This window comes from Geotrypetes seraphini, chromosome 2, assembly GCF_902459505.1.
Source record: "Geotrypetes seraphini chromosome 2, aGeoSer1.1, whole genome shotgun sequence".
NCBI classification, from domain to species: domain Eukaryota; kingdom Metazoa; phylum Chordata; class Amphibia; order Gymnophiona; family Dermophiidae; genus Geotrypetes; species Geotrypetes seraphini.
In genome coordinates, this window is record NC_047085.1 from 435707829 (window position 1) to 435733023 (window position 25195).

General features: G+C 45.6%; 1 protein-coding gene across 2 annotated transcripts in view; it reads left to right on the forward strand.

Annotated features, from left to right (window-relative positions):
• The window catches only part of MLLT10 (MLLT10 histone lysine methyltransferase DOT1L cofactor), a 692838-nt gene that overhangs the window by 130926 nt on the left and 536717 nt on the right, over positions 1-25195 (forward strand). For both annotated transcript variants that reach the window (XR_004538143.1, XM_033931325.1), the window contains exon 3: positions 6512-6591. Coding sequence is in view for 1 of the 2 variants with exons in the window: in XM_033931325.1 (XP_033787216.1) it covers positions 6512-6591 (80 nt within the window). In the remaining variant the exon portion in view is untranslated. The remainder of the gene's footprint in view (positions 1-6511; positions 6592-25195) is intronic.

Below are 25195 nucleotides of genomic sequence, written 5' to 3' on the forward strand. Positions count from 1 at the left end.
CTATCGTAGAAAGGTAATATATTTTTGAGAGAGGTGGATATGAGGTTTCAGGCACTTTCAGAATTTCACTCAAATACCTTTTAAACATTGCTAAGGCAGTTATAGAATGGACTTTAGGAAAGTTAATAATCCAGAGATTACATCTCCCAATAGAATTTTCCATCATTTCTTGCTTGAAGTGTAAACTAGGACTGTCCTTAGCCCAAGTTAAAGCTTGTACTTCCAAGGATTTTGTCTTAGTCTCCAAATCAGTCACTTTACTATCTAAAGATGTTACCTTGCTCTTAAGTTCCAGATTTTCTGAAAGTACTGTAGTACATCGCGTGGAAAGTTGCTGAATTTGATTCCCTAGAGAAGATTGCATAGTAGATATTGCATCCCATATAGATTCCATTGTGAAAACCTTAGGCCTTCTGCTCGAGAGCTCTGTGCAGCACCCAGTGCACCAAGAACCGCCTCAGTTGTGGAAAAATCTTCTTGAGTATGCTGTGTTTTTGTCACCAACTGGGAAGAAGTCGATACCTCCTCTTGCCCCCCACCAGAGTTGGTCTTCCCGCTCCGTGGGACCAGCAAAAAGGATTCCTGGGCCAGCACATCCAAAAAGGACTCTCCTGTCGCACCAGGACAGCTGGGCGGACTACGCTTATCAGAGGATAGTGTGACGCCCTCGAGGGAGAGATGTCGTGCCTCAGTTTGTGCGGTCTCTCCAGCTGTGGATATCTCTGATTGCCGTGTTCCAGAGCTGCGCTTCATAAAGGCATCCATCGGGCCTGTAAGTAAAGCGGTTTCATCTGAGAACACCCGGACTTTAGATTTGCGTTTTACTATCCGGTAACAGGAAAAAAGGCTTGTTGCAGGAACAACTCCAGGAAGGCATCAGGCCGCCATCTTGGTTACGCTACGCCCCACCCTTCCCTACTTAGACAAATTTAACATTCTTAGCGAACATCAATCAGGATTTAGAAAAGGCTATAGCACCAAGACAGTTTTAGCTTCTATTCTCAATCTCCTTTACGGTCTTTTTAACAGAGGCACAAGTGCTTTGATTTTACAACTAGATTTTAGTAGTGCTTTCGATTTAGTTGACCATGAAATAATGTTACAGTGCCTAGATGCGATGGGGCTTTCGGGAAAAGTTAGGAACTGGCATCAGGGCTTTCTAACAAAAAGATCGTACCGATTGGCTAGTGATTGGAATTACTCTAACCCAAGGAAAACCCAAAGAGAATGACCCCAAAGTATCCACAGAGAAGAAAATCCAGAGGAAAGCAAAAGAAACTCTGTGGAGTGTCAATGTTCCTTAAAAGGACTTATTTGTAAATGTCCTATTCATTTTGAATGCAAGCAGCGTCTTTCTCACTGCTCACCACATGTTAGATTCTCCACTTATTCACCATTTTGGGACCCTCAGGGACCCCTGAAGAAGACTTTTTGTCAAAACGCGGTGTTAGGTCCTGTGCCTCTAGTGGACTAGGTCCTTTAAGGTTTTTATGTGGATTACTTTATTTTTATATTGACTATTTTAGTGTACTTTTGGAACTTTGACATTTACAAATAAAGTCCTTTTAAGGACGTCGTTACTCCACAGAGTTTCTTTTGCGTACCCCAGAGTTCCCCACTATCGCCCACACTATTCAACATTTACATCTCATCTTTAGGACACCTATTGCAAAAGCTAAATTTAAACTAATACTTATATGCTGATGATATTTCTATTTTAATTCCCTTGAATAGCATAACTAATGAAATCTTAGAACACATTTCTTATATTATGACTGAAATTGAACAATGGACAATCAACTTCAAATTGAAATTAAATACAGAAAAGACAAAAGTTTTCTTGGCAAGGCCAAAGGATAAAACTACCAGAACATCGCTACATCTAAATGGTCACGAATACCCAATTTCTAAAACTATAAAAATACTGGGAGTCACACTAGACACACACTTGTCTATGATTGACCTTATGAACATAGTGGTGAAGAAGTGCTTTTGTGCACTGTGGAAATTAAGGACCATTAAAAAAAACTTTGATCCTTTATCTTTTAGATTACTGGTGTAGTCCTTGGTTCTATCAATACTAGACTACTGCAAGATCGTCTATCTGGGTGTCCCAAAGAAAACAGTAAGAAAATTAAGAATGGTACAGAACACGGCAGTTCGCTTGATATTTGGATTGAAGAAAAGCGACCATATTAATCCCTACTACAAACTGTTGCACTGGTTACCAATGGAAGCACAAATAATGTTTAAGTTTGCTTGTATTTATTTCAAGCAGGCCTGGGGACTAGCTCCTTCCTATCTCCTATCTCATTTCATGCTGTATAGCCCCACACAGACAACCAGAAACTGTAACTTATTTGCATATTTGTAAATATAAGTCCTTTTTGGATAGATCTTTCATGTTCCAAGCAAGCAAACAGCAGTCTTGGTTAGGTAACAACATCAATGGAGCCAGACTGACTTTCGGCGCCTTTCAGAAAGAAATTAAAACTGTACTGTTTGCCAGATTTATCTCCTAAACAGAAACCACACCAAATTTGTATATTCCTTTTGTCTATTTCTTGTGTAATATGTTGTACTTTCACTATTTGCATTTTGTAATTCGCTGATTGTCCAGCTCTCTTTAGTGTGAACCGCCTAGAAGTCATTTGACTATGGCAGTATAGAAGAATAAAGTTATTATTATTATTTCTGCTCATCCTGATGTGATTTCCAGATTTATGAAAGGACTTTTCAATGTCAAGCCACCTCTCAAACCGCTTCCAGTGGTTTGGGATCTCAATGTTGGTCTTGCTCAATTGATGAAGCATTCTTTTGAACCAATGGCTTCGGCTCATCTGAAATATCTCACTTGGAAATTGTTTTTTTTTCCTTGCTCTCACATCTGCTCGCAGAGTTAGTGAGCTACAAGCTTTAGTACCAGACCCATCTTCCATCATGACAAGGTGGTCCTCTGTACTCATCCTAAATTCTTACCTAAAGTGGTGTCAGAATCTCATCTCAATCAATCTATTGTACTTCCAGTGTTTTTTCCAAAGCCTCATTCTCATCCTGGAGAATCAGCTCTTCATACTCTGGACTGTAAGCGTGCTTTGGCTTTCTATTTGCAAAGGACTAAGCCACATAGATCTGCTCCTCAACTTTTTGTCTCCTTTAATCCAAATAAGTTGGAACATCCAGTTTCCAAGCGCACCATCTCCAACTAGTTGGCTGCTTGCATCTCTTTCTGCTATGCTCAGACTGGATTGCATCTAGAAGGTCGAGTCACAGCCCATAAAGTCAGAGCCATGGCGGCATCTGTAGCTTTCCTTCAATCTACTCCTATTGAGGAAATCTGCAAAGTTGCCACTTGGTCCTTGGTTCATACTTTCACCTCTCATTATTGTCTGGATTCTTTCTCCAGATGGGATGGCCACTTTGGCCAGGCAGTTTTACAAAATTTATTCTCCTGAATTGCCAAAACTCCTACCGTCCCATTCTGGTTAGCTTGGAGGTCACCCATATGTGAGAATATGCTGCCTGCTTATCCTGGGATAAAGCACAGTTACTTACCGTAACAGGTGTTATCCAGAAACAGCAAGCAGCTATTCTCACAATCCACCCACCTTCCCTGGTTGGCTTCTTAGCTAGCTATCTGAACTGAGGAGACGCGCGCCCTACGTTGGTCGGGAAGGCACTCGTGCAGGTGCAGTATGGCAGTCGCAAACTTTCTAAAGTTCTTCAAGAAAGTCTGCTTGCAAGGCTGTCCGCATCGAGGCTCCGTGGATGACATCACCCACATGTGAGAATATCTGCCTGCTGTACCTGGATATCACCTGTTACGGTAAGTAACTGCTTTCTTGAACATTCCCACTTTATTCCAAGACCAGTGGGTTATTTCCGTCTACCCGCCAGGACTTTGTAGGAGGTCTCAAATTTCAGAGACTTAAACCCCTCCCTCTCATACCTCATCACTGACACTGGTTTTGTACACATTAGTCTTTCTTCCTGTAGGAGCTCGTCTTTTCTGCTTGTTTTGTATTTTATTTAATTTCAGTCTTTACATTCGTGGTTTTCACCCTCATGCTGTGGAGGGTTTCTGTGGGGACAGCTCAGACTGTGAAAGATTGCAGACCTTTGGGAAAAGTCTGTTTCTGGAGGGTTCCCTGCTTGTTAGTAAGCCCTCTAGACAGCCTGCACATCAAATTGGGACTCATGGACCATTCTCTTGGGAGTGGGTTGAGCGCAGGCTGCGTGGTTCTGTGGAGACGTACCTGGGATCAGAGCAAGACTGCGTTCCTCCACCAGGCGTGCTGTGCAACATGTCCAAGGGTGGCAGAGGTGGCCGGCTGTGGAAGTCAGGCTGCTGGGGCAGTCAGAAGATTCAAAATTCAGCTTTCTAGCAATTAGAGGCAGAGGATCTTACTGTGAGCTGTTTTTGCTCCATCTGCAGTGTTTCCCTATCAGCACATGTTTCTGTGAGTACGAGCTAATAGCTTGAATCAGAGAAATTTTTTTTTTTTTTTTGGGGGGGTGGCTTTCAAAAGGGGTTTTTAGGTGGATTTCCTGCATGTTCTATCCCCACCCCTAAAATCCTAAAATTTCTGTTTTTTGAGGGTTCTCTGTGGTCAAAATAGGCCTTCAGTGGCCATCTTGGATTTTTCCAGATTTGATTTTAAAGTTATTTTTTATACTTGCCAGCTTCATTTTTGAAAGAAAACCACATAGAAGACCTCTCCAGGGCAGTATGTCATGGATTCATGCCTCATTTGCGATAGATGACTGTTGGATGCACGGCTATATTTCACGTGCGCTGCAGCCCATGAGGCTTGAGAGACTTGCCTGGATTCAGTGCCTTTAACCTCTGTGGAGGGTCTTCTAGTGCCTTCTAAGCCCGACTCCTGTGAAAATGATGACAGGGGAGTCCCTGGCGAAGCTATGGTGAAATACAAGTGCATCTTGGGGGATAAACCTGGTAAATCCTCCACACAATCCCCAACTGGAGTGCAGGGGTTGGCTTCTGCCGCAGAGGATGAGTTTTCTATGGATTTTGTTGATATGCTTTATCAGGCATATTGGGGGGGGGGGGGGGTAGAGAAAAAGTTTCTGCCTGTCTCCCTTCTTCCAGCCTCCATACCAGGCACAGGGACCTCTGTGAGTGTAGTCCAGGGTCTCTTTTCTTGTCTCCTGTAGGGGATGCCAGCAGGTTTGCAGATAGTGCCCATGGTTGCGCCAGATTCACTTTCCATACCTCTGCTTCACAGGAAGGTGCTAAAGCTGTGGCAGATCTGGTGATTGTCCAGGATCCGGATCGCTGCGGAGCCCCTGATTTGGGGGAGGATCCCACTGTGTGCAGATTTATCAAGCAAACGCTTATTGTGGATTGATCTCTAAATCTCCAGGCATTAAAACTGCAGTCTGAGCTGCCTGTCACTACATAATGTTCCCTCATGAGTGACCGGATATCAAAATCTGCCTCTTTTCCTGATCATCCTGACCGTGTTTGGATTCATACGGTCATTGAAGAGACTACTGAGGGTCCCTTCCACTGTGATCACACCGTGGAGCAGCTTTGTTCCCTGGCAAATGCCTTTAACAAGCGCTTTGCTTCCCTGAAGGTGGATTCCCCGGTGGCGCACTATGTTTAAACTATGTTTAAACCCCAAAGTAATATCGATTCTATTATTACAATCACCGCCCAAGATCTAGCACATTACTTTAAAGAAAAAATCATCAATATCAGAAATCAATTCAGGTCAAAACCAAACTAGATCCTACAGAATCTGATAATATCTTGTCACTGTCAAAATGTGCCCGGTTCAATTTACCATCTATAAGCGACATTCAACGGCTGTTTCAATCCATAAACCTAAAAATCAATAAATCTGAAATTATCCCACCATTTGTTTTAAAATGTCTGTTCAATAAGTTAGGGCCATTTATACATAAAATTATTACCAGCAGGCTAGAAACAAGATTCCTTCCAAAAATCATGGGAACAGGCAACAATCCATAATGACATCATAGTAGCATAGTAGCTCAGTGAGGATGCCCCACTTTTGACGAAATGGCGACTTAGTCCTTTGCAAATATCTAATTGTGAGCAGAATAAACTTACTTATTGGGGAGTGTCCCCATTCCCTTCTCTCTTGTTATTATCCTCTGTAGATGTTCCTGGCTGCTTTGCTAATGATTGATGTTCACAGAGCCAGTGACAGTGTTGAGGTATGAGGGGTTTAAGTCTCAGAAATTTGAGGCTTCCTACTAAGTCCTGGTGGGTAGATGGAAATAACCCACTGGTCCCAGAATAAAGTGTGGATTTACAAGAAAGAAGATTAGCAAAGGTAAGAACCTAATCTATTGTTCTGTTTTGGAGCACTGTTTTAATGCTTCACAGGTTGAGTAGCTGATAACCTGAGCTGAAAGATGTAAAGTGCTTCAAATCTGAATTCTGTTCTGAGATACTTTTTTGGTATTTGTTTTAGAATAATAAATTGATAGAATTTATTTACATTTCTTTTAATAACAGCTTGCTATGGCATTGTTCAAGTACCCACTGGACCTTGGTTTTGTAGGAAATGTGAATCTCAGGAAAGAGCTGCCAGAGTGGTAAGTTTACTTTTTCTAACATATTACATTTCATAGTTTATCAGTACACCTGTTAATATACTTAGGGCTCGTTTTACGAAGGTGCGCTAGCGGTTTTAGCGTGCGCTACAATGCTGCGCGCGCTAGATGCTAACGCCTCCATAGAACTGGTGTTAGTATTTTCTGTGTAGCTCGTGCTTAGCACGGCATTGTAGCCCGCTCTAAAAACGCTAGTGCACCTTCGTAAAAGGAGCCCTTAATGTTTCAATGAAACAATGTAATATTGAGGTTATACCTGTGAAATCAGAGAGCGTAGAGGGTATAATGCAATTAAATCCTATAGAAAAGTATAACTGATTGTATGTAGGTGGAAGACATTTATTCATCTGGTTTGCGAATTAGTTATATATATACAAGGTTTTCTTTTTTTAACCATGTTACTCTAGAACAGTGTTCTTCAACCTTTTTACACCTGTGGACCGGCAGAAAAAAAAGAATTATTTTGTGGACCGGCAAACTACTAGGACTAAAATTTAAAAACCCCGTTTCCGCCCCATCTCTGCGAGCTCGGTCCCCACAAATCATCTGATCCCATCCACACAAGCCTCAGTTATGATTTTATATTGAATGTATTTTATTAAAGTATAAAAAGAAACAATATTCTGTACAATTGTCATTTTATAAATACAAATAATTTAGAGCAAGGATCAACAAAACCCCTGTCTCCCCTCCTCTTCACATATATCCCCTCTACTATCAAGAAAACTGAAGAAGCCAAATTATTACAGAATGCTACACAGAAATATCATGCTAACAGAATACTGCAGTCACACATGACAGGAATAGTTTTAGGGGAGTGCAACTAGGGCAACTGCCCCCTGGTCAGAGAGTGCCCTAAGCCAGCTGGAAGCTAAAGAAGCACTGCCTGGGTTTTGCAGTCCCCAGTTATGTCTAACACCAGCTCTAGCAGGATATATATTTCAAATCTGATATATTCTAATCACAAAATAGAAATAAAATGATTTTTTTCTACCTTTTGTCGTCTCTGGTTTCTGCTTTCAATCTTCTTTTCACTCTCTTCCTTCCAGCGTCTGCCCTCTCTGTCTCTTCAAGCCAGCATCTGCCCCTTCCATCCACTGTCTGTCCTCTCCCCCTTCCATCTGGTATCTGTCTTCTTTCTATGCCCCTCTCCCCTTTCCATCCAGCTTGTGCCCCCTCTCTCCTTTTTACATGATTCATTCCAGCTTCATTGCTCTCTTCATTTTTATCTCTCCTACACCAGATCTATCATCGTTGTCCCTCTCTGCTTATTTTTCTGCTGACCCCTTCCTATCATTAATCTCTCTATTTTCTCATGCCTGTGTCTCCCCTTCCCCTCCTCTAATCTCTTTGCCAGCTGTTTCCTTCCTTTTTTCATTCTCCCTTCCCTCCTCCTCCTGTCCAGCAGTAACTCTCTTCCCTTCCTCCCCTCCCAGCAGCATCTCTCCTTCTCCCTCTTCCTCTGCAGTAGCAGCTGTACCTTTTTTTTCCTTGCCCAGCAGCTTCCCAGATCCCTTTCCCTCCTCCCCTCCCAGAAGCATCTCTCCTTCTGCAGTAGCAGCTGTCCCTTTTTTTTTCTTGCCCAGCAGCTTCCCAGATCTTTCCCTCCTCCCCTCCCAGAAGCATCTCTTCTTCTCCTTCTCCATCTCCAGTAGCAGCTGTCCCTTTTTTTTCCTTGCCCAGCAGCTTCCCAGATCCTTTTCCCTCCTCCCCTCCCAGAAGCATCTCTCCTTCTCCTTCTCCCTGTCCAGTAGCAGCTGTCCCTTTTTTTTCCTTGCCCAGCAGCTTCCCAGATCCCTTTCCCTCCTCCCCTCCCAGAAGCATCTCTCCTTCTCCTTCTCCCTGTCCAGTAGCAGCTGTCCCTTTTTTTTCCTTGCCCAGCAGCTTCCCAGATCCCTTTCCCTCCTCCCCTCTCAGAAACATCTCTCCTTCTCCTTCTCCCTCTCCAGTAGCAGCTGTCCCTTTTTTTTCCTTGCCCAGCAGCTTCCCAGATCCTTTTCCCTCCTCCCTTCCCAGAAGCATCTCTCCTTCTCCTTCTCCCTGTCCAGTAGCAGCTGTCCCTTTTTTTTCCTTGCCCAGCATCTTCCCAGATCCCTTTCCCTCCTCCCCTCCCAGAAGCATCTCTCCTTCTCCTTCTCCCTCTCCAGTAGCAGCTGTCCCTTTTTTTTCCTTGCCCAGCAGCTTCCCAGATCCCTTTCCCTCCTCCCCTCCCAGAAGCATCTCTCCTTCTCCTTCTCCCTCTCCAGTAGCAGCTGTCCCTTTTTTTTCCTTGCCCAGCAGCTTCCCAGATCCCTTTCCCTCCTCCCCTCCCAGAAGCATCTCTCCTTCTCCTTCTCCCTCTCCAGTAGCAGCTGTCCCTTTTTTTCCCTTGCCCAGCAGCTTCTGATAGTGGCTTCTCCTCTCCCAGCAGCTCTTCTTACTTCCCAGCGCAGCGATTCAGGAAGGCAGCCTCGGGTCCTTTGTTGGGTCGCGCCGCCTCTGAGGAAAGAGGAAGTTGCATCATCAGAGGCAGCCGCGACTCAGCAAAAGCCCCGAGGCTGCCTTTGTGAATCGCTGCGCTGGGAAGTAAAGGAGAGCTGCAGAGAGGGGAGAAAGCCACTGTCGGAGGCTCCCCAAGATCTCTCCGTCCCAGCGCAGACCTCAGATGTTGATCTTGCCGGCCCTGTGCGGACCGGCAGGAAGTTGAAGTCAGTCAGTCTTGCCGGCCCTGTGCGGACCGGCAAAAATTTCCTGCGGACCTACACCGGTCCGCGGACCGGCGGTTGAAGAACTGTGCTCTAGAATACTATTATTGTAAAGCAAAAGCAAGAAAGCAGAACCCCCACAGGAACCAAACAACCACAGAAAAAAAAAGTGGGGATGGAACTGTACACAACAACCAATCTAAAAGTTTTTATTATAAATTAAAAGAATCCATTGAATGTAATGTTGGATCAGGTCAATTGAATATAATATTAAATCTGATTCGACACGGTCCATGTTTCAGCTCAAAAAGCCTGCTTCAGAAGTACATTTATCATCCAGTAATGGGCATAATATAGAATGCTTGTAAATGCTGGTTGTGGATATACCATATTTTTCGCTCCATAAGACGCATCTGTCCATAAGATGCACCCTAGATTTAGAGGAGGAAAACAAGAAAAAAACATTCTGAACCAAATTCTCCCTGTCAGGCTCTGTACCCAACCCCATACTCCTTGTCAGGCTCTGCACCCTGTCCCCCCTCTGGTGGTCTAGTGGTAGGCAGGGACGGAATAAGGCAGGCAGGCAGGCCTAGTGGCAGGCAGGCTGGCCTAGTGACAGACAGACAGGCAGGCCCCATACCCCTCACGTACCCTAAATCATCCCCCATACCCACCACATAACCCCCCAGTACCTTAAATCATCCCCCATACCCCCTACGTACCCCTAATACCTTTTTAAATCATGCCCCCCTACCTTTTAAAATCCCTCCTTCCCTCCCTAGATGGCTATCCTGGTATTTTAAACATCCCCCCACCCTCGGTACCTTTTAAAATCCCTCCGTCCCTCTCTAGACTGCTATTCTGGTATTTTAAACATCCCCCCACCCTCAGTACTTTTTAAAATCCTTCCCTCCCTCGATGGCTGTCCTGGTATTTTAAACATCCCCCCACCCCCCGGTACCTTTTAAAATCCCTTCCTCTCTGGCTAGCGGTCTCCTCTTATTTCCCAGCCAGCGGCACGGAGGTCAGGAGCAAAGCTTTCTGCGCTCCCACTTTGGACCGCGCTGCTTACTGAATGGCTGCGATAAGTTCTCGCGAGTCCCGCGAGAACTGATTGCAGCCATTCAGAAAGCAGTGCGGCTGAAGCAGGAGCATAGAAAGCTTTGCTCCTGACCTCTTCGCTCTTCTGTCCTCCATGCTGCTGGCTGGGAAATAGGAGGAGACAGCTAGTGAGGGGAGAGATCACGCTGGACCACCAGATTATTTGCAACAAGATGCCGTGGACGGCGGATGGCGGGCGGGGGGTGGTTTGGGGTTTTAAAAAGGTGCGGTGGGCTTGCGGGGGGTGTTTAACAAAGGTGCAGCGGGCATGTGGCGATGCAATGGGCAGGGTGTTTTAAAAAGGTGCCACGGCAGGAAGGGTGTTTTTAAACTGTACGGGGGGGGGGGGGTACATTTTTTTGTACCTTTGCTACATAAGACGCACCAAGATTTCCACCCATTTTTGGGTGGGAAAAAAGTTCGTCTTATGGAACGAAAAATACGGTAGTTCTCTTTACTTATTGATACCCCAAGATTGCTATCTACTGGATGATAAATGTACCCCTGAAGCAGGTTTTTGAGCTGGAAAACTATGTCGGGTCAGATTTAGGGACTGTTTCAATTGACCTGATCCAACACTGCAATATGGACTGTTTTAATTTATCATAATAACTTGTAGATTGTTATTTCTGGTTGATGTGTACAGTTCCATCCTACATTTTTTGTGTGTTCCTCTGGATTACTATGCATAAAGAACTTTAAGCCCATTTGAAGGGTGGACTCCATATACCTCTTTTTTTTGTCCGAGGACAAGCAGGTATTATAATCTCAACTATATTTCCAGTCCAATAGGTGAGACATTCTAGACAAGTGGATTATCTCACAATGGCCGCATGCAATATGCAGAAGGAATCCACTCTGGATTTTTTCTTTGACTTTCCTCTATTTCACTGGGAGCTCTAGCATCACCTGCAGTTTTTGCCTCCTGCACATGTGCCTGAAGGAGTGTTTCTGTTCTGCTCTCACCTTTTTCTTATTTTATTCGGTGTTCTCGTCCCTTTTTCAGGTTTTCTTTGTGCTCAGAGCATTTCTTCAGCTCTGCCTGTGTAGAGAGGAAATAGACAACGGTCTTTAACTGACAGGCCGATTCCTGGTGGTAACTGTTGGCCAGCCTGCATTTGTTTCTTTGGAGCTTGGGGCCGTCCCCGCTTTTTCCTCACCTTCTTTTTAGCAGAGGTTCGAGTTCAGGCTGTTAGGCATTCTTGTGTCTTGCAGGTTGCCAGCTGTATTTCTGCCTCCACCCTTTCCCTTGGCGCGTCTGTCAGTCCACGAAGGTGGAGGTACGGTCAGGTACTGTGTCTGATTGGCAGCCTGAAAATCAGTGTCAAGGAGGCATTCCCAGCACGTGGCAGTGATTTCTTCTCATCCAGCTACTGTAGGAGAGCTGAGGCAGGCTGTAGCAACATTTCCAGCACTGGTTACAGTGAGAGAGGCTGTCACGGGCCTATGAGGTAGAGAGCTGCACGGGAACGGGGACGACGGGAATCCCGCGGGACCCGCGGGCATCCCGCGGGTTCCCCCTTTGGGTCACGGGGATCCCGTGGGGACGCCCCCTAGGGTCGCGGGGATCCCGTGGGGACGCCCCCTAGGGTCGCGGGGATCCCGTGGGGACGCCTCCGAGGGTCGCGGGGTTCCTGCGGGGCTGGATGTACTCAGTCGCGCGGCTCTTCTCCCTACCTTCTCTGCTTGCAGCACAGAGCCGAACGGAAGTCTTCCCGACGTCAGCGCTGACGTCGGGAAGACTTCCGTTTGGCTCTATGCTGCAGGCAGTGCAGGTAAGGAGGAGAGTAGCCTCGCGGTTCGAGTGGCTACCAAGGGAGGGGGCGGTCCGCCCCGCCACACCCCGCCCCGGTTGCAGCACAGCCGGCCAGGTCCCCTTACTTTTGTGGCACTTCCCCGACCGACCGACAACAGCCCCGGTCCGACAATCCTCCCTGCCCTGTAGCCGCGAATCTAAATTATCTTCTTACAGCAGCTGTAATAAGGTAATTTAGATTCGCAGTTAAGGGCAGGGAGGTTTGTCGGACCGGGGCTGTTGTCAGTCGGTCGGGGAAATGCCACAAAAGTAAGGGGACCTGGCCGGCTGTACTGCACCTGGGGCGGTAGAGAAGGAGTGGGGAGAAGGACGCTGAAAGGCCATGGGGAAGACGGGAGGAGGGGGGGAAGGACTCTGAAAGCACTTGAAGACAGAGGAGGGAGAAGGACGCTGAAAGCACATGGGGAATACAAAGGGGTGGAGAAGGACGCTGAAAGGCCATGGGAAGGGCGGGGGGGGGAAGGACTCTGAAAGCACTTGTGGAAGACAGAGGGGGGAGAAGGATGCTGAAAGCACATGGGGAAGACAAAGGGGTGGAGAAGGACGCTGAAAGGACATGGGAAAGACAAAGGGGTGGAGAAGGACGCTGAAAGGCCATGGGAAGGGCGGGGGGGGGAAGGATTCTGAAAGCACTTGTGGAAGACAGAGGGGGGAGAAGGATGCTGAAAGCACATGGGGAAGACAAAGGGGTGGAGAAGGATGCTGAAAGCACATGGGGAAGACAAAGGGGTGGAGAAGGACGCTGAAAGGACATGGGGAAGACGGGGGGGGGTGGAGAAGGACGCTGAAAGGCCATGGGGAAGACAGAGAGGGAGAAGGACACTGAAAGGACATGGGGAAGCAGAGGGGGGAGAAGGACACTGAAAGCACATGAGGAAGACAGAGAGGGAGAAGGACGCTGACAGGACATGGGGAAGATGGGGGGAGAAGGACGCTGAAAGGAAATGGGGAAGAGAGAGTAGGGAGAAGACACTGGCAGGGAAGAAGACAGATGCCAGACTATGGGGGAGCGGAGAGAAGAAGATGGGTGCCAGACCAATTTGGAAGGGGGAAGAAAGGGAGAGGCACAGTAACAGAGCAAATGGAAGATGCAGAAGGAAGAGAGACAGTGGATGGAAGGAATTGAATGAGAACATGAGGAAAGCAGAAACCAGGCAACAAAGGTAGGAAAAGAATTATATTTCTTTTTTTTTATTTTGCTTCAGGATAAAGTAGTATATTAGTTGTGTTGATACAAATTTATAAACATTAGAGGCTCTGGTAGAAACCCATTTGCAAAGTATGTATTCTTCCCAATTAATATTTTCAAATTAATAAAGTCTTTTTGCTTATTTGTAAATGGGTTTCTACCAGAGCCTTTAATTCAGTAGCATAATTAAATGAAATAACTATTTCTGAAGTTTATATGGACGGGTGGGGACGGAGGGGATTCCTGGTGGGGACGGAGGGGATTCCTCGCGGGGACGGGTGGGGACGGAGGGATTCCTCACGGGGACGGGTGGGGACGGGTGGGATTCCTCACGGGGACGGTTGGGGACGGGTGGGACTTTGGCGGGGACGGGTGGGGACGGGTGGGATTTCTGTCCCCGCGCAACTCTCTACTATGAGGTGAATGGGGGAGGGTTCAGAATTTAGTTGTTTTGGAGGTTTCTACATGTCCCCCTGTGTTCCCACACCCAAAAAATCCTAAAATCACAGTTCTCAAAGTGATACTGGACATTATATTGATACATAAGCTCGGGACTGGGGCTCAAGTAGACTCCAAGATACCTCTCAGGTTTTCATAACCGGAGGGATGCAAAGGGTAGCATGCCATGGCCTCTGGGTGATAGAGCTCAAAGGCAGAAGCTCAGACTTGTTATAATTCACTCTCAGCCCTGAGATTGTTCCAAAAAGAATGTACAAGCTCCAATGCCTTATCCAGATCTTCTTGGGAGTGGTCTAAATAAAACAAAATATCATCGGCAAATAAATTGATTTGGCTCTCCCAATCTCCTATCCTGCTACCTCTAATCTGGGGGGTCTTCTCTAATCTTAATGGCCAAGGGTTCTATAGCAAGCACAAAAAGAAGGGGAGACAAAGGGCATCCCTGCTGTGTCCCTCTACTCAAAGAAAATGGGGTCGTCGGATACCTGTTCACAAGAAGCCTAGCCTGCGGTTGGATGTATAAGCTATCCACTCATGAATTTGCCCCTCCATCCCATATTTGGACAGAATAAGTATTGCCACAAGATACTGTTGAAAGCCTTTTCCATATCCAGTCCAGCAATGGCAGTCATACCTCCTACCCCCTGCATAGACTGCAAGGCACTGCCCGAGTGAGCGCCCATGCAAATCCACCTCACTCCTCTCCCACCACCATGTCCAGTAATTCTCTCTCTCCCTCCCTCCTCTTTCTGCCCAAATGTTCTCTTTCTTCATCTCTCCATGTGCACCATCACTTTCCCTCTCTCAGATACCCAATTCTCCCTTACTGTTCCCTCCCTCCATCCATTCTTCAATCCTATGGCTGATGCACCCTCCCTCCTTCCTTCATCATTTGTCCAAAGTTTGTGCTTCCTCCCTCTTGAGTCCCAACACTACCTTCTCCCTCCCTCACTTCTGTGCCTCCCTCTGGTGGTTATTTACCTTCTGGCCGGCTCTCATGTTGCAATCATTTTTCTGGTGATAGCTGCGGGTGGCTGGTTCCTCACGCAATCCGTGGTTATGCTGGAAGCATTTCCGTGGTTATGCTGGAAGCATTTATTTTATGGCTGTCGGCGATCTGCACCTGTGCTGGAAGCGTTTCCTTCCTTCTGTGCCTCCAGGCGAGTATTTATTTTCTGGCAGGCTCCCTTGCTGCAGTCGTCCGTGGGTGGCGTTGGCTCCTCGATTCACGGCTGATTTGGAAGCCTTATCTCTGACATCGTGACGTCAGAGGGAACGCTTCTGACACAGCTGCAGATCGCGCACGAGGAGCTGAGGATGCTCGCAGACAACTGCAGCAAAGGAGCCGGCCAGAAAACTACCCGCCGGAGGGAGGCACAGAATGGAGGGAGGGAAGGAGAAGCAGGGCCGCACAAAACTCCTTGTTGGGCTGCATGCAGCTCATGGGCTGTGGGTTAGACACCCCTGCTCTAAAGATAACACTGTCCATGCCGGCTTCCTTTCTCTTCCCTCCCTCCTCAGGATGCAACTTCCGGTTTTGGAGGGGAATAAGGGAAGTTGGTATGCACAGTGTTACCTTTAGAACCTTGGAGCACGGGTTCAAGTTGCTTGCTGGCGCTTTAAAAAGAAAAAAAGTCAGGCAGAGACAGGAGTCAAACATTCAACTTCTGGTGGCTCTTCAGGCTGTTCCGAGTCAGCTCGGGGAATCCCCGAGCCGTTGAGAAAAAAATGTTTGAGCAGCGGCGGCAGCAGCAGGATTCGCGACTGAGAACACAGCTGAGCGGTCATCTAAATTAGCCGGGCGGAGGCTAAAAGGCTCTGGGGAGAACACTGCAATGTCTATCTTCTCCTTCTTGAGCCAATTTAGAATCTTTTTACGCTTGATGGGAGAATAAATCCCATCCACATTCCATGAGGACAGTTTCAGCTAAACCATGATTAAGGAAACTTATACAGTTATATAACAAGGATCATTCATATAAAATATTGGAGAGAGAGGTCACCTAGCTAGATCCCCCCTCCTCCAGCATAGCCACAATGGTAAAGAAGCTCTCTGGCCTCCCACAGAACCCATCAGAATTTGAAGGCAAACGTGCCTCAGCGGGCAGATGATTATCCATGCACACCGCACACACAAGATTCATACCCCTCCCTCCCTACCTTCCAGTCCTCCCTCCCCACCACCCCAGAGAATCCTACCCCAAGGTGTATCATAAAGTCCAAAAATCATACAAAAAGGAAAGAAAAAGTCAATATAAGGAAACAAGACCATTATGTCTCCAGGGGCCAGGCTCCTATGGCCAGCTAAACTCAAAAATGAAATCCTTACCGTCGGGAATATGCAAAAGTCCCTAGAACGCAGTACCTGCCATAGCAATTAGTTCCTACAAACTGACAGTAACGAGAAGGAACACGGTCCCAGAGGGGGGGGAAAGAGGCCATTTCCATAGACCAAGTCCCACTCCAAGGCTTGATAGGATCCCCCTTCTGTGCACTGAATCAAATGAGTCAGGGACAGCAACCTCTGCCAATTACTCCAGATTGAGCAAATCAGAGAGTAACTGCTTCTAAGTTGTAAACCCATTCCGGGAGAAAAAGAGAAAAGGAAAAAAGAGAGGCATACCAGCCTCTACAGTACAAAACACCAGAGGCTGCATTTGTGGCAGATCGGTTTTGGTGCCCCTGCTGCACATGTCCCTCCTTCCTCATTCAGCTGGGCCTTCAGGACCATCATGGCCATCAGCTGGCCCTTGAACAGAGTCCAGGAACTTTTGAGCTGCAATATTATCTTGTAAGGTTAGTACTTTGCCTTGCCTCCAGATTCTCAGGCTAGCCGGGTACACCAATGCGAACCGCGTGCCTTTTTTGTGGAGGGAAGAAAAGATTGGTGCCATCTCTCTCCTCTGCAAAGCCATCTGAGCCGAGTAGTCATTAAATAATAGCATCCTGTGATCATCATACTCCAGTCTATCGAGTTTACGATATGCCTTCAAAAGTTGTTCCTTTTCTTTCCAATTAACATATCTCGCTATCGCTGCTCTTTGTTTTAGGTTGCCTCCCGATTTCAAGCCAAGCCAGTGAGCTCATTCACAAATAAAAGCAGAAGACGAGGATTGTAGGCCCAAGCGGTCCAGCAGCTACTTTTGAAAAAAGTTATAAAGATCAGATTCGGACAAGGGCTTAGGTAGATTCACAATCCTAATTTTATTCTGCCGTTGGCGATTTTCCTGCTCCTCCAGACGATCTGTGAGGCTCGCCACTTGGGCCTGTAAGCTGTCCACTTATGCCTGGTCTCGTTGAGCCTCATTTTCTTGTTCAAAGATTTGCTGCTCAGCCTCTGCAATAAGCTGGGAGTGGGCATCAAACTTCTCATTTATCCCATCCACTGCAGACTGCAGCTTATTTAAGCGGTCTTCCAAAACAGTGGTGACTATGCGGGATAATTTCTGAGCCCACTCCCCAAAATTAGGAGGAACAAGTACCAACACGGTTGCCATCTTGGACTTGGGTGTGCTAGCTTTGCTCTTGGGAGTTTTGACAGTTTTCGTCAGCATACCAGTCTTCCCAGGCTTAAGAGTTGCCCCACGATAGCAGTTTTGCCCAAGCTATCTAGTAGCAACCTCCGGTTGGCTAGATCTTAGTTTAGTTTATTGCTGGTTTATAGCCTGCTGGCCAAGGAGTCTATTGAGGCACATCTTTCCAAAGCTAGCACATTACGTGACTCCCAAAGCCATTCCAATACATGATCGACAACTTGTTAGCTACCAGAAAGTACGTGTCCAGGGCCACCTTTGAAGCCTTTGTCTGCTCTAGGGCATCTGCCTGCAGTAAACAGACCTCATTTCACTCTCAGCACTTTTGACTAGAGATGTAGCTACATCCTGGGTGAAGTTCTGGGAGGTTTTGCCTGATAAGATTTGTAGAGAAGCTACTTGGTCTACTCTCCACACTTTTTACAAAGTTCTACAGAGTGGGTGTGGTGGCTCGAGAGGATGTCACTTTTGGGTCCTTGGCTCTGCGGGTAGGCTCATCTGTCCCTCCCTAGCATCTGGCACTGCTTTGGTAAGTCTGCTAATATATAGAATCCCATGTCTTTGCTAAAGAATGATAGACTAGGTTCTTTCTTACCTTTCTAACCTTTATTTTGGAAGACAAGGGATTCGATACGGCCCACTCTATACGGACTTCTGCAGATTCATGACTTTTGGGAAGCAATAGCTAACATATGGAATTCCATATCTTCTAAAAGAAAGAAGATTAGTAAGGTAAAAACCTAATTATCAATCTCTCCTCCTCCCCAGTGTATGCTCATTAGCACTCACAGCATGAATCTCTCTCTGAGTGGATAAATACCTTCATCCTGTCTGCTCTGGTATCAGCTATCATTGAAATGTCCAGAGGACCTTTCAGAAAATGGTGTGACCAGTTCAGATGGACTCGCTTCACTATCTGGTGTGACCTCCACTCCCTGGACCCCATTACTTGTCCATGTCCATTCATTTTGGAATGCCTCCTTCACTTTTCCAATTCTGGCCTGAAGATTAACTCAGTTCTGGTTCATCTTGGTGCTATCAGTTATTTTCATTCTTCATTGTAAAAGAAACTTATCTATTCATTCTTTGTTTTCCAGATTCATGAAAGGACTTTACCATACCAAGCCTCCTGCTGTTGCCTGGGACCTCAGTGGTGGTCTCTCTGTATTTATGAAGTCTCCCTTTGAGCCACTCTCAGCTTGCTCACTCAAACTTGGAAAGTGCTATTCCTCATAGTTCTTACATCTGCGTGCCAAGTTAGTGAACTACAAGCCCTTGTCTCAGATCCACCCTATTCAAGATTCTACCATGATAGAATTGTTCTCTGAACACATCCAAAATTCCTTCTGAAAGTCGTCTCACAATTTCATCTCACATTAGTTCATAGTTCTACCTGTCTTCTTCCCTAGATCACATTCTCACCCTGGTGAAGCAACTTTCTACATTGATTGGACTGTAATTGGACTGTAAGCGTGCTCTTGCATACTCCTTGGATCACACTAAACCTTATAGAATTTCCTCTCAATTCTTTATGGCGTTTGACTAAGACTTGGAGTTCCTGTCACCAAGAGAATCATCCCCATTTTACATATACTCTTTCTGGGCTGATGTTTGAAGGTTGTGTTACTATTCATAATATATGAACTATGGTGACTTTAGTAGCCCATTTTTGCTGTACTGATTGAGGACTTTGCAAAGCAGCCACTTGGTCCTCAATACATAACTTCACTATGCACTACTGTTTAGCAGAACTCCAGAAGACAGTCGGTTTGGGCAAGCAGTTCTGCAAAATTTAATCTCTTTCTGAATGCTAACTTTTCCTCCACCCCTTTTGGGTTTTGCTAGGTTCATGTTTGTTCACTGTAACCCTCTTTCTAGAGGCGTGATCCTGGCAGCTTGGGAATCCCATACCTGCTTGTCCTAGGAGAAACAGAGTTACTTATCTGTAGTAGGTGTTCTTCAAGGACAGCAGATATATATTCTCACAATCTGTCCACCTCTCCTAGTTGGCCTCTTAGCTTTGTTACTGAATTGCAAGTCCCATAAGCCGACGTTGGGCGGGAAGGCACCAGCACATGCGCGCTACAGGCAGTGCCTTAAAATTTAAAATGACAGTACACTTGGTATCTGTCCATACTGGGTTCTGTGGATGATATTGCCCATCTGTGAAAATATATACCTACTGTTCTCGAAGAACACCTGCTACGTGTAAGTAACTTTGCTTTTGTTTCAAATTAACTAGTTCCAACAGAAGAATTAATATCAGTTCTTGAAAATACTACTTGTAAATTGTGAGTAATATTCTTGAGTTAGGGGATAATGCATTCATTGTACAACATCAGCTCTTGACTGTGACAATGAATGCATCATCCCCACAGAATGACCACAACCTTTCCTTCATCCCATTCCTTCTGCCTGTGGAGTGAAAGTTTTCTCTTGAGAATCAAAACTAGGGACATTCTGCATGATAGTGTGTAGCAATTGCCGTCTGAACCTAGAAATGTAAGTTTCTAACTAGAGCAGTCATCTTGTAATTGCAATCATAAATTGTTGTTCTAATCTTAATAGTCAGACCTGGCCAGGACTTTTTGATTACAATTAAGGTAATCTGTGTTGAGGGTCATGGTAGTGTGACGGTTAGAATTATAAATTCTACCTTTTTGCAGATTATATTCAGGTCAGTGTTTATAAAGAGGGACCAATCTGAGGCCATGAAAATTCTGAATAACCAACTGGATTTATTGAGTCTTTGGTTTCAGAAAAATGACCTATTTTTTAATATCGACAAATGCTTAACTTTGTGGATATCCAGACAACAGCATCCACTTTCAATTCTACCTACAATGGATAGATAATTCATTTAAAATCGGAAATTGTCATGCTAGGAGTCCTCTGTGACTCAGAATTGAAGTTTGAAAAACAACTCAGTACAGTGGTTATCATAGGCGTCGGAGCAGGGAAGACCACAGGGGCTGGCCTCCCCCAAAATTGCCCGTCCTGTGGGGGGAAACCCCCCCCACTTCTTGCGAGGCTGGGAGTGGCACCTTGCTACCAGCCAGCGGGCCTGCTGGTCAGCACTCTCTGCCGTGCCCCTTCACCGGCATCTACTCCTCCCCCCTCCTGCCTGCTCGCTCGCCTGCTGTGTGTCTACATTTAACTTCTTAGAAAAGTGCTTCGCTGCCCTGCCACTGGCCCCGGCGTCTTCTCTCCACTGCAGCCAGCCCTCTGTGACAATTTCCTGTTTCCGCTAGGGCTGGCCGCAGTGGAGAGAAGATGCCGGGGCCAGTGGCAAGGTGGCGCAGTGCTTTTCTAAGAAGTTAAATGTAGACACGCGGCGGGCGGGCAGGAGAGAAGTAGATGCTGGCAGGGGCACGGCAGAGTGCCAACCAGCAGGCACGCTGGCCAGTAGCTAGGTGTAGAAAATTGGTAGAGAGGAAACATATGGGACTGGGGGAAGGGAGAGATGTTGGACTCAGATGAGGGAAGGAAGGAGAGATGTGAGAAATGGAGTAAGGGAGGGAGGGAATTATGTCAGATGTGAGGGACAGGGAGAGATGGATTTGGGGACGGCGGAGGGGGTAGAAGAAGAACAGGAAGAGGTGGCAGAGGGGGCAGAAGAAGGACAATAAGAGATGGATATGGAGAAGGACAGAGGCAGTAAGAGAGAGAGAGATGGAAATGAGGGAAGACAGAGGGGGAGAAAAAGGAGAAATGGATGTGGAGGGGGAAAAATGGGGAGAGGGAGAGAGATTTTATGGAGGGGAAAGGGAAAGAGATTCAGGGGAGGGGACAGAAGGGAGAGGGAGAGATGGACAACTTGGGAAAAGCAGAGAAGGAAAAGAAAACATGGCTAGGGAAAGGCAGAGGGGACTGGAGCTGGGAGAAGTTGAGAGATGTCATACTTGGGAGGAGGGAGTGGAAGGGTAGAAAGGAGAGATGTTGGATTTGTTGGAGGGCGAAAGAAAGAGAGGAAGGAAATGCTGGGTTACAAGGGTGAAGTGTGCAACAAGGAGGGGAGATACTAGAAGAAGTGGTAGATCCATGTGAGAGTTGTCAAGGAGATTAATGACTATATAAGGGTAGAAATGTAGTAATGGGAAGCAGATAAAAGAGAATAGGGGGACGAAAAATGTGAAAGCTAGTGGATGAGAGAACGAGATCCTGTTTCTGTCTTGTCTGTTTAGATTGTAAGCTCTTTCGAGCAGGGACTGTCTTTTTTGTTCAGCACTGTATATGTCTGGTAGTGCTATAGAAATAATAGTAATTGTAATAGTAGAGATAGAAAGTTGTTTAGATAAAGTAATGTTTCGTCTGGCCATACTCTGCTGCTACTGCCTGTGACATTGTGAAGAAAGAAGTGCAGCTGGAAGGAGGAGGAGGAGGAGACTTGGATGTTTTAGAGCCAGGTACACACTCTTGGGAGGGGGCATGAACTGGGACACAGAAAGGAGGGAGTAAGAGAGGCACATTGGGTCACAGGAGGGAGGGATGAAGAGGGGTATGTTGGGACATGGCAGAGAGGGGCACATTGAGACAAGGAAGGAAGGGAGTGTGAACATGGGACAAATGAGGGAGGAGGCATGAATTTGGGACACAGAATGGAGAGAGGGAACGTGTTAGGACACAGAAGCGAGAGAGGGGGGCACAAACTTGGGACAAAGGCTGGAAAGGAGGGAGGGAGCACTAACTTAGGACACAGAAGGGAAGAAGGGGTTATGAACTTGGAACATAGGATGGGGGAAAGAGATGCTGAGGTGGGGGAGGGAATAGAAAGGGAGAATTGTTAAGCATGGGTGAGTGAGAGGGAAAGAGATGGTGTACATGGGGAAAGGAAGAAAGAGTTTAATTATTGGACATGGTGAAGGGAGAGGAATGAGGTAGAGAGAGATAAGAGGGAGAAATGTTGGATGTGGTGGTGTAGGAAACAGTGGGACAGATGGAAATGGATGCAAGAGGGAGGAATGTTGGACATGGTGGCGGAGGGAATGGAGGAAGAGATGTGGCACGGAGCTGGAGAGGGATGATAGAAGCAGAAATGTTAGACATGGGGCTGGTGGGCAGGGGCAAAAGATGCTGCACACAGTCCGGGGGATAAGAGAGGGAGAAATATTGGATGTGGTAGGAGAAGGGGTGTGAGAGAGGCACCCTGGATCCCTCTCTCGCTCTCTTTCCCCATTCTCTTTGCAGCAAGGGAGGGAATGAGAGAGAGATGGTGGACAGTGAGAGAGGAAGAAGTTGCACATGGGGATTGAGGAGAAAGGAAGAAATGCTGTGCGGAGGGGGGAGGAAGAGTGCACTTTATGTAGTTTAATTTTGTGGTTACCATTGTGTATTATGAATAAGATTCTATTGTATGTATATCAAAAATGAATGGAAGAGATAACATTTACAATTAGTACTATTATTATGGGGGTGAGGTCTGGGGAGGAGCTTGGGCAGGTCTAGGGTGGAGCTTTTGGGCCCCCCAAACCAAAAACGTTGTGTTGCCTATGGGTTAAGTCATGCTATTTTCATCTTTGTGTCATTTGGCAGTTGCGATCTTTACTGTCAAAGGAAAGTCTGGCAAAGCTAGTTTTTGCATTTGTAATCAGTAGATTGGATTATTGAAATTTACTGTACATGGGCCTTCTTAAAGTTGATCTTAAAAGGCTTCAGGTGGTCCAAAATACAGCCGCACGGCTGATTACATTCAAGAAGAAGTTTGAACATATCACTCCTGTCTTGAAGGACATGCATTGGCTTTCTGTCCAAGAAAGGATCTCTTTCAAATTACTGTGTCTTGTTTTCAAATCCTTTAGGTTGCTTCTCAATATATCCAGGTTACCTTAGGGAGAAATTGAAGGAACTTTGCTGGGACAGAGTGCTACGCTGTTCCCAGTATAGCCTATTTGAGCTTCCCTCTTTGCACTGTATTCAATTGACATTTACTAGGAAAATATAAGGGGATAAGGGATAGGGACTTATATACCACCTTTTTGTAATTATACAACCACTTTCAAAGCAGTTTACATACTGGTACTTGAGCATTTTTCCCTATCTGTCCTGGTGGGCTCACAAGCTAATGTACCTGGAGCAGTGGAGGATTAAATGATTTGCCCAGAATCACAAGGAGCAGCACAGGAGCTTTCTCATATGCTGGTTCTTCCCTCTGGAATACTTTGCCCCCAGCAGTTTCAGATTCATTGGGTATCAATACAAAAGAACTGTTCAATTTGGTTAAAAAATTATTTGATACCACACACTACACTCAGTTCATACACAATATTAAGTTACCTTCAGCAAATAATTTAGCACAGCATTTTGATTTAAAAATTTAAGAAATAATTGTTCGATAAATGATACGTATGAATATCAAACACTTAATATGCAAGGAAGTGTAATACAAGTGGACATGATTTGGAGTTCCTTTCATGATCTAGAATGGAATAATTATATTAAATTATATAATAAGTATGCTAAATCATATTGTGTTTTGGCTCTTGTCCTCCGGAAATTATGAAAGCAGCTCCATTAGATTTTAAACTGAATTTTCTGAATTATTTGACTGATAATTTAAAGAATGGAAAATTCCTTACTAATAATGGTCACATTATAATAACTCCGATTCCAAAAAATCGTAAAGAATCATTAGCATTAATAACTAATTATAGACCAGTAGCATCCATTTCATTTTTTGTAAAAATTATGGAAGGATTTTCAACTAATGGATTATCTTGATCAGTTTTCTCTTTTGCATGAATCTCAATCTGGTTTTAGACCTTTGTTTAGCACTGAGACAGTAATTGCGGCCATTTTGGACAATTTGCATTCTTTGTTCAGCAGGGGCCTTAATGATAATAATAATAATAATATTAATAACTTTATTCTTGTATACCGCATCACCATGGAAGTTCTATGCGGTTAACAGAAGAAGAGACTGTACAATTACAGCGAAGATACAGTTTCGTTAATGTTACATTAATATTTTAGATAATGCATATTTTCAATCAAGTTGAATTTACATTTTAGACGATACATTTACGGAGAAGTTAATTTTTCAGGTAGGTAATATATTCAGAGTAGTTATGTTTGCTATGAGTTACATACATCAGAATTACAAGTAGAAGTGTTACATACAGCGGTAAAGAGTCTGGGGAGAGTCAAGGTCAGAGGAGGAGGAGGGAGGAGAGGGGAACGTTCAGAGGAATTTGTCAAAAAGATAGGTTTTGGTTAATTTCCTGAAAGTTTGATAGGGGGGGAATTGGAGATGAGAGTGGAGAGGCATTTGTTCCATTTGCCCGCTTGGAATGCTAGGGATCGGTCGAGGAATTTTTTGTAGAGACAGCCCTTCGGGGAGGGAAATGAGAACAGGTAGGTATTTCGAGTACGAGAGGGGCCTGCAATTTCGAGGTGCTCAGATAGGTAAATTGGAGAAGAGCCTGCTAAGGTTTTGAAACAGAGGCAGGCGAATTTAAAGAAGATTCTAGCTTCCACCGGCAGCCAGTGGAGTTTGGAGTAATAGGGGCTGACGTGGTCATATTTTTTGAGGCCGAAAATGAGGCGGACAGCGGCATTTTGTACTATTCTGAGACGTTTGATGGTGTTTTTATAGGCTCCCAGGTAAATGATATTGCAGTAGTCCAGTATGCTAAGGATTAGGGATTGGACCAGTAAACGGAAGGAGAGGTGGTCGAAGTGGTGTTTGATGGTGCGATCATGCAATGCTTTGATCATGCAATTTGATATGAGTTCTGCATTTGATTTAGTGGACCATGGGAAATTGTTACAATGCTTGGATGCTATTGGCAGCAGAAGAGAGGTGTTG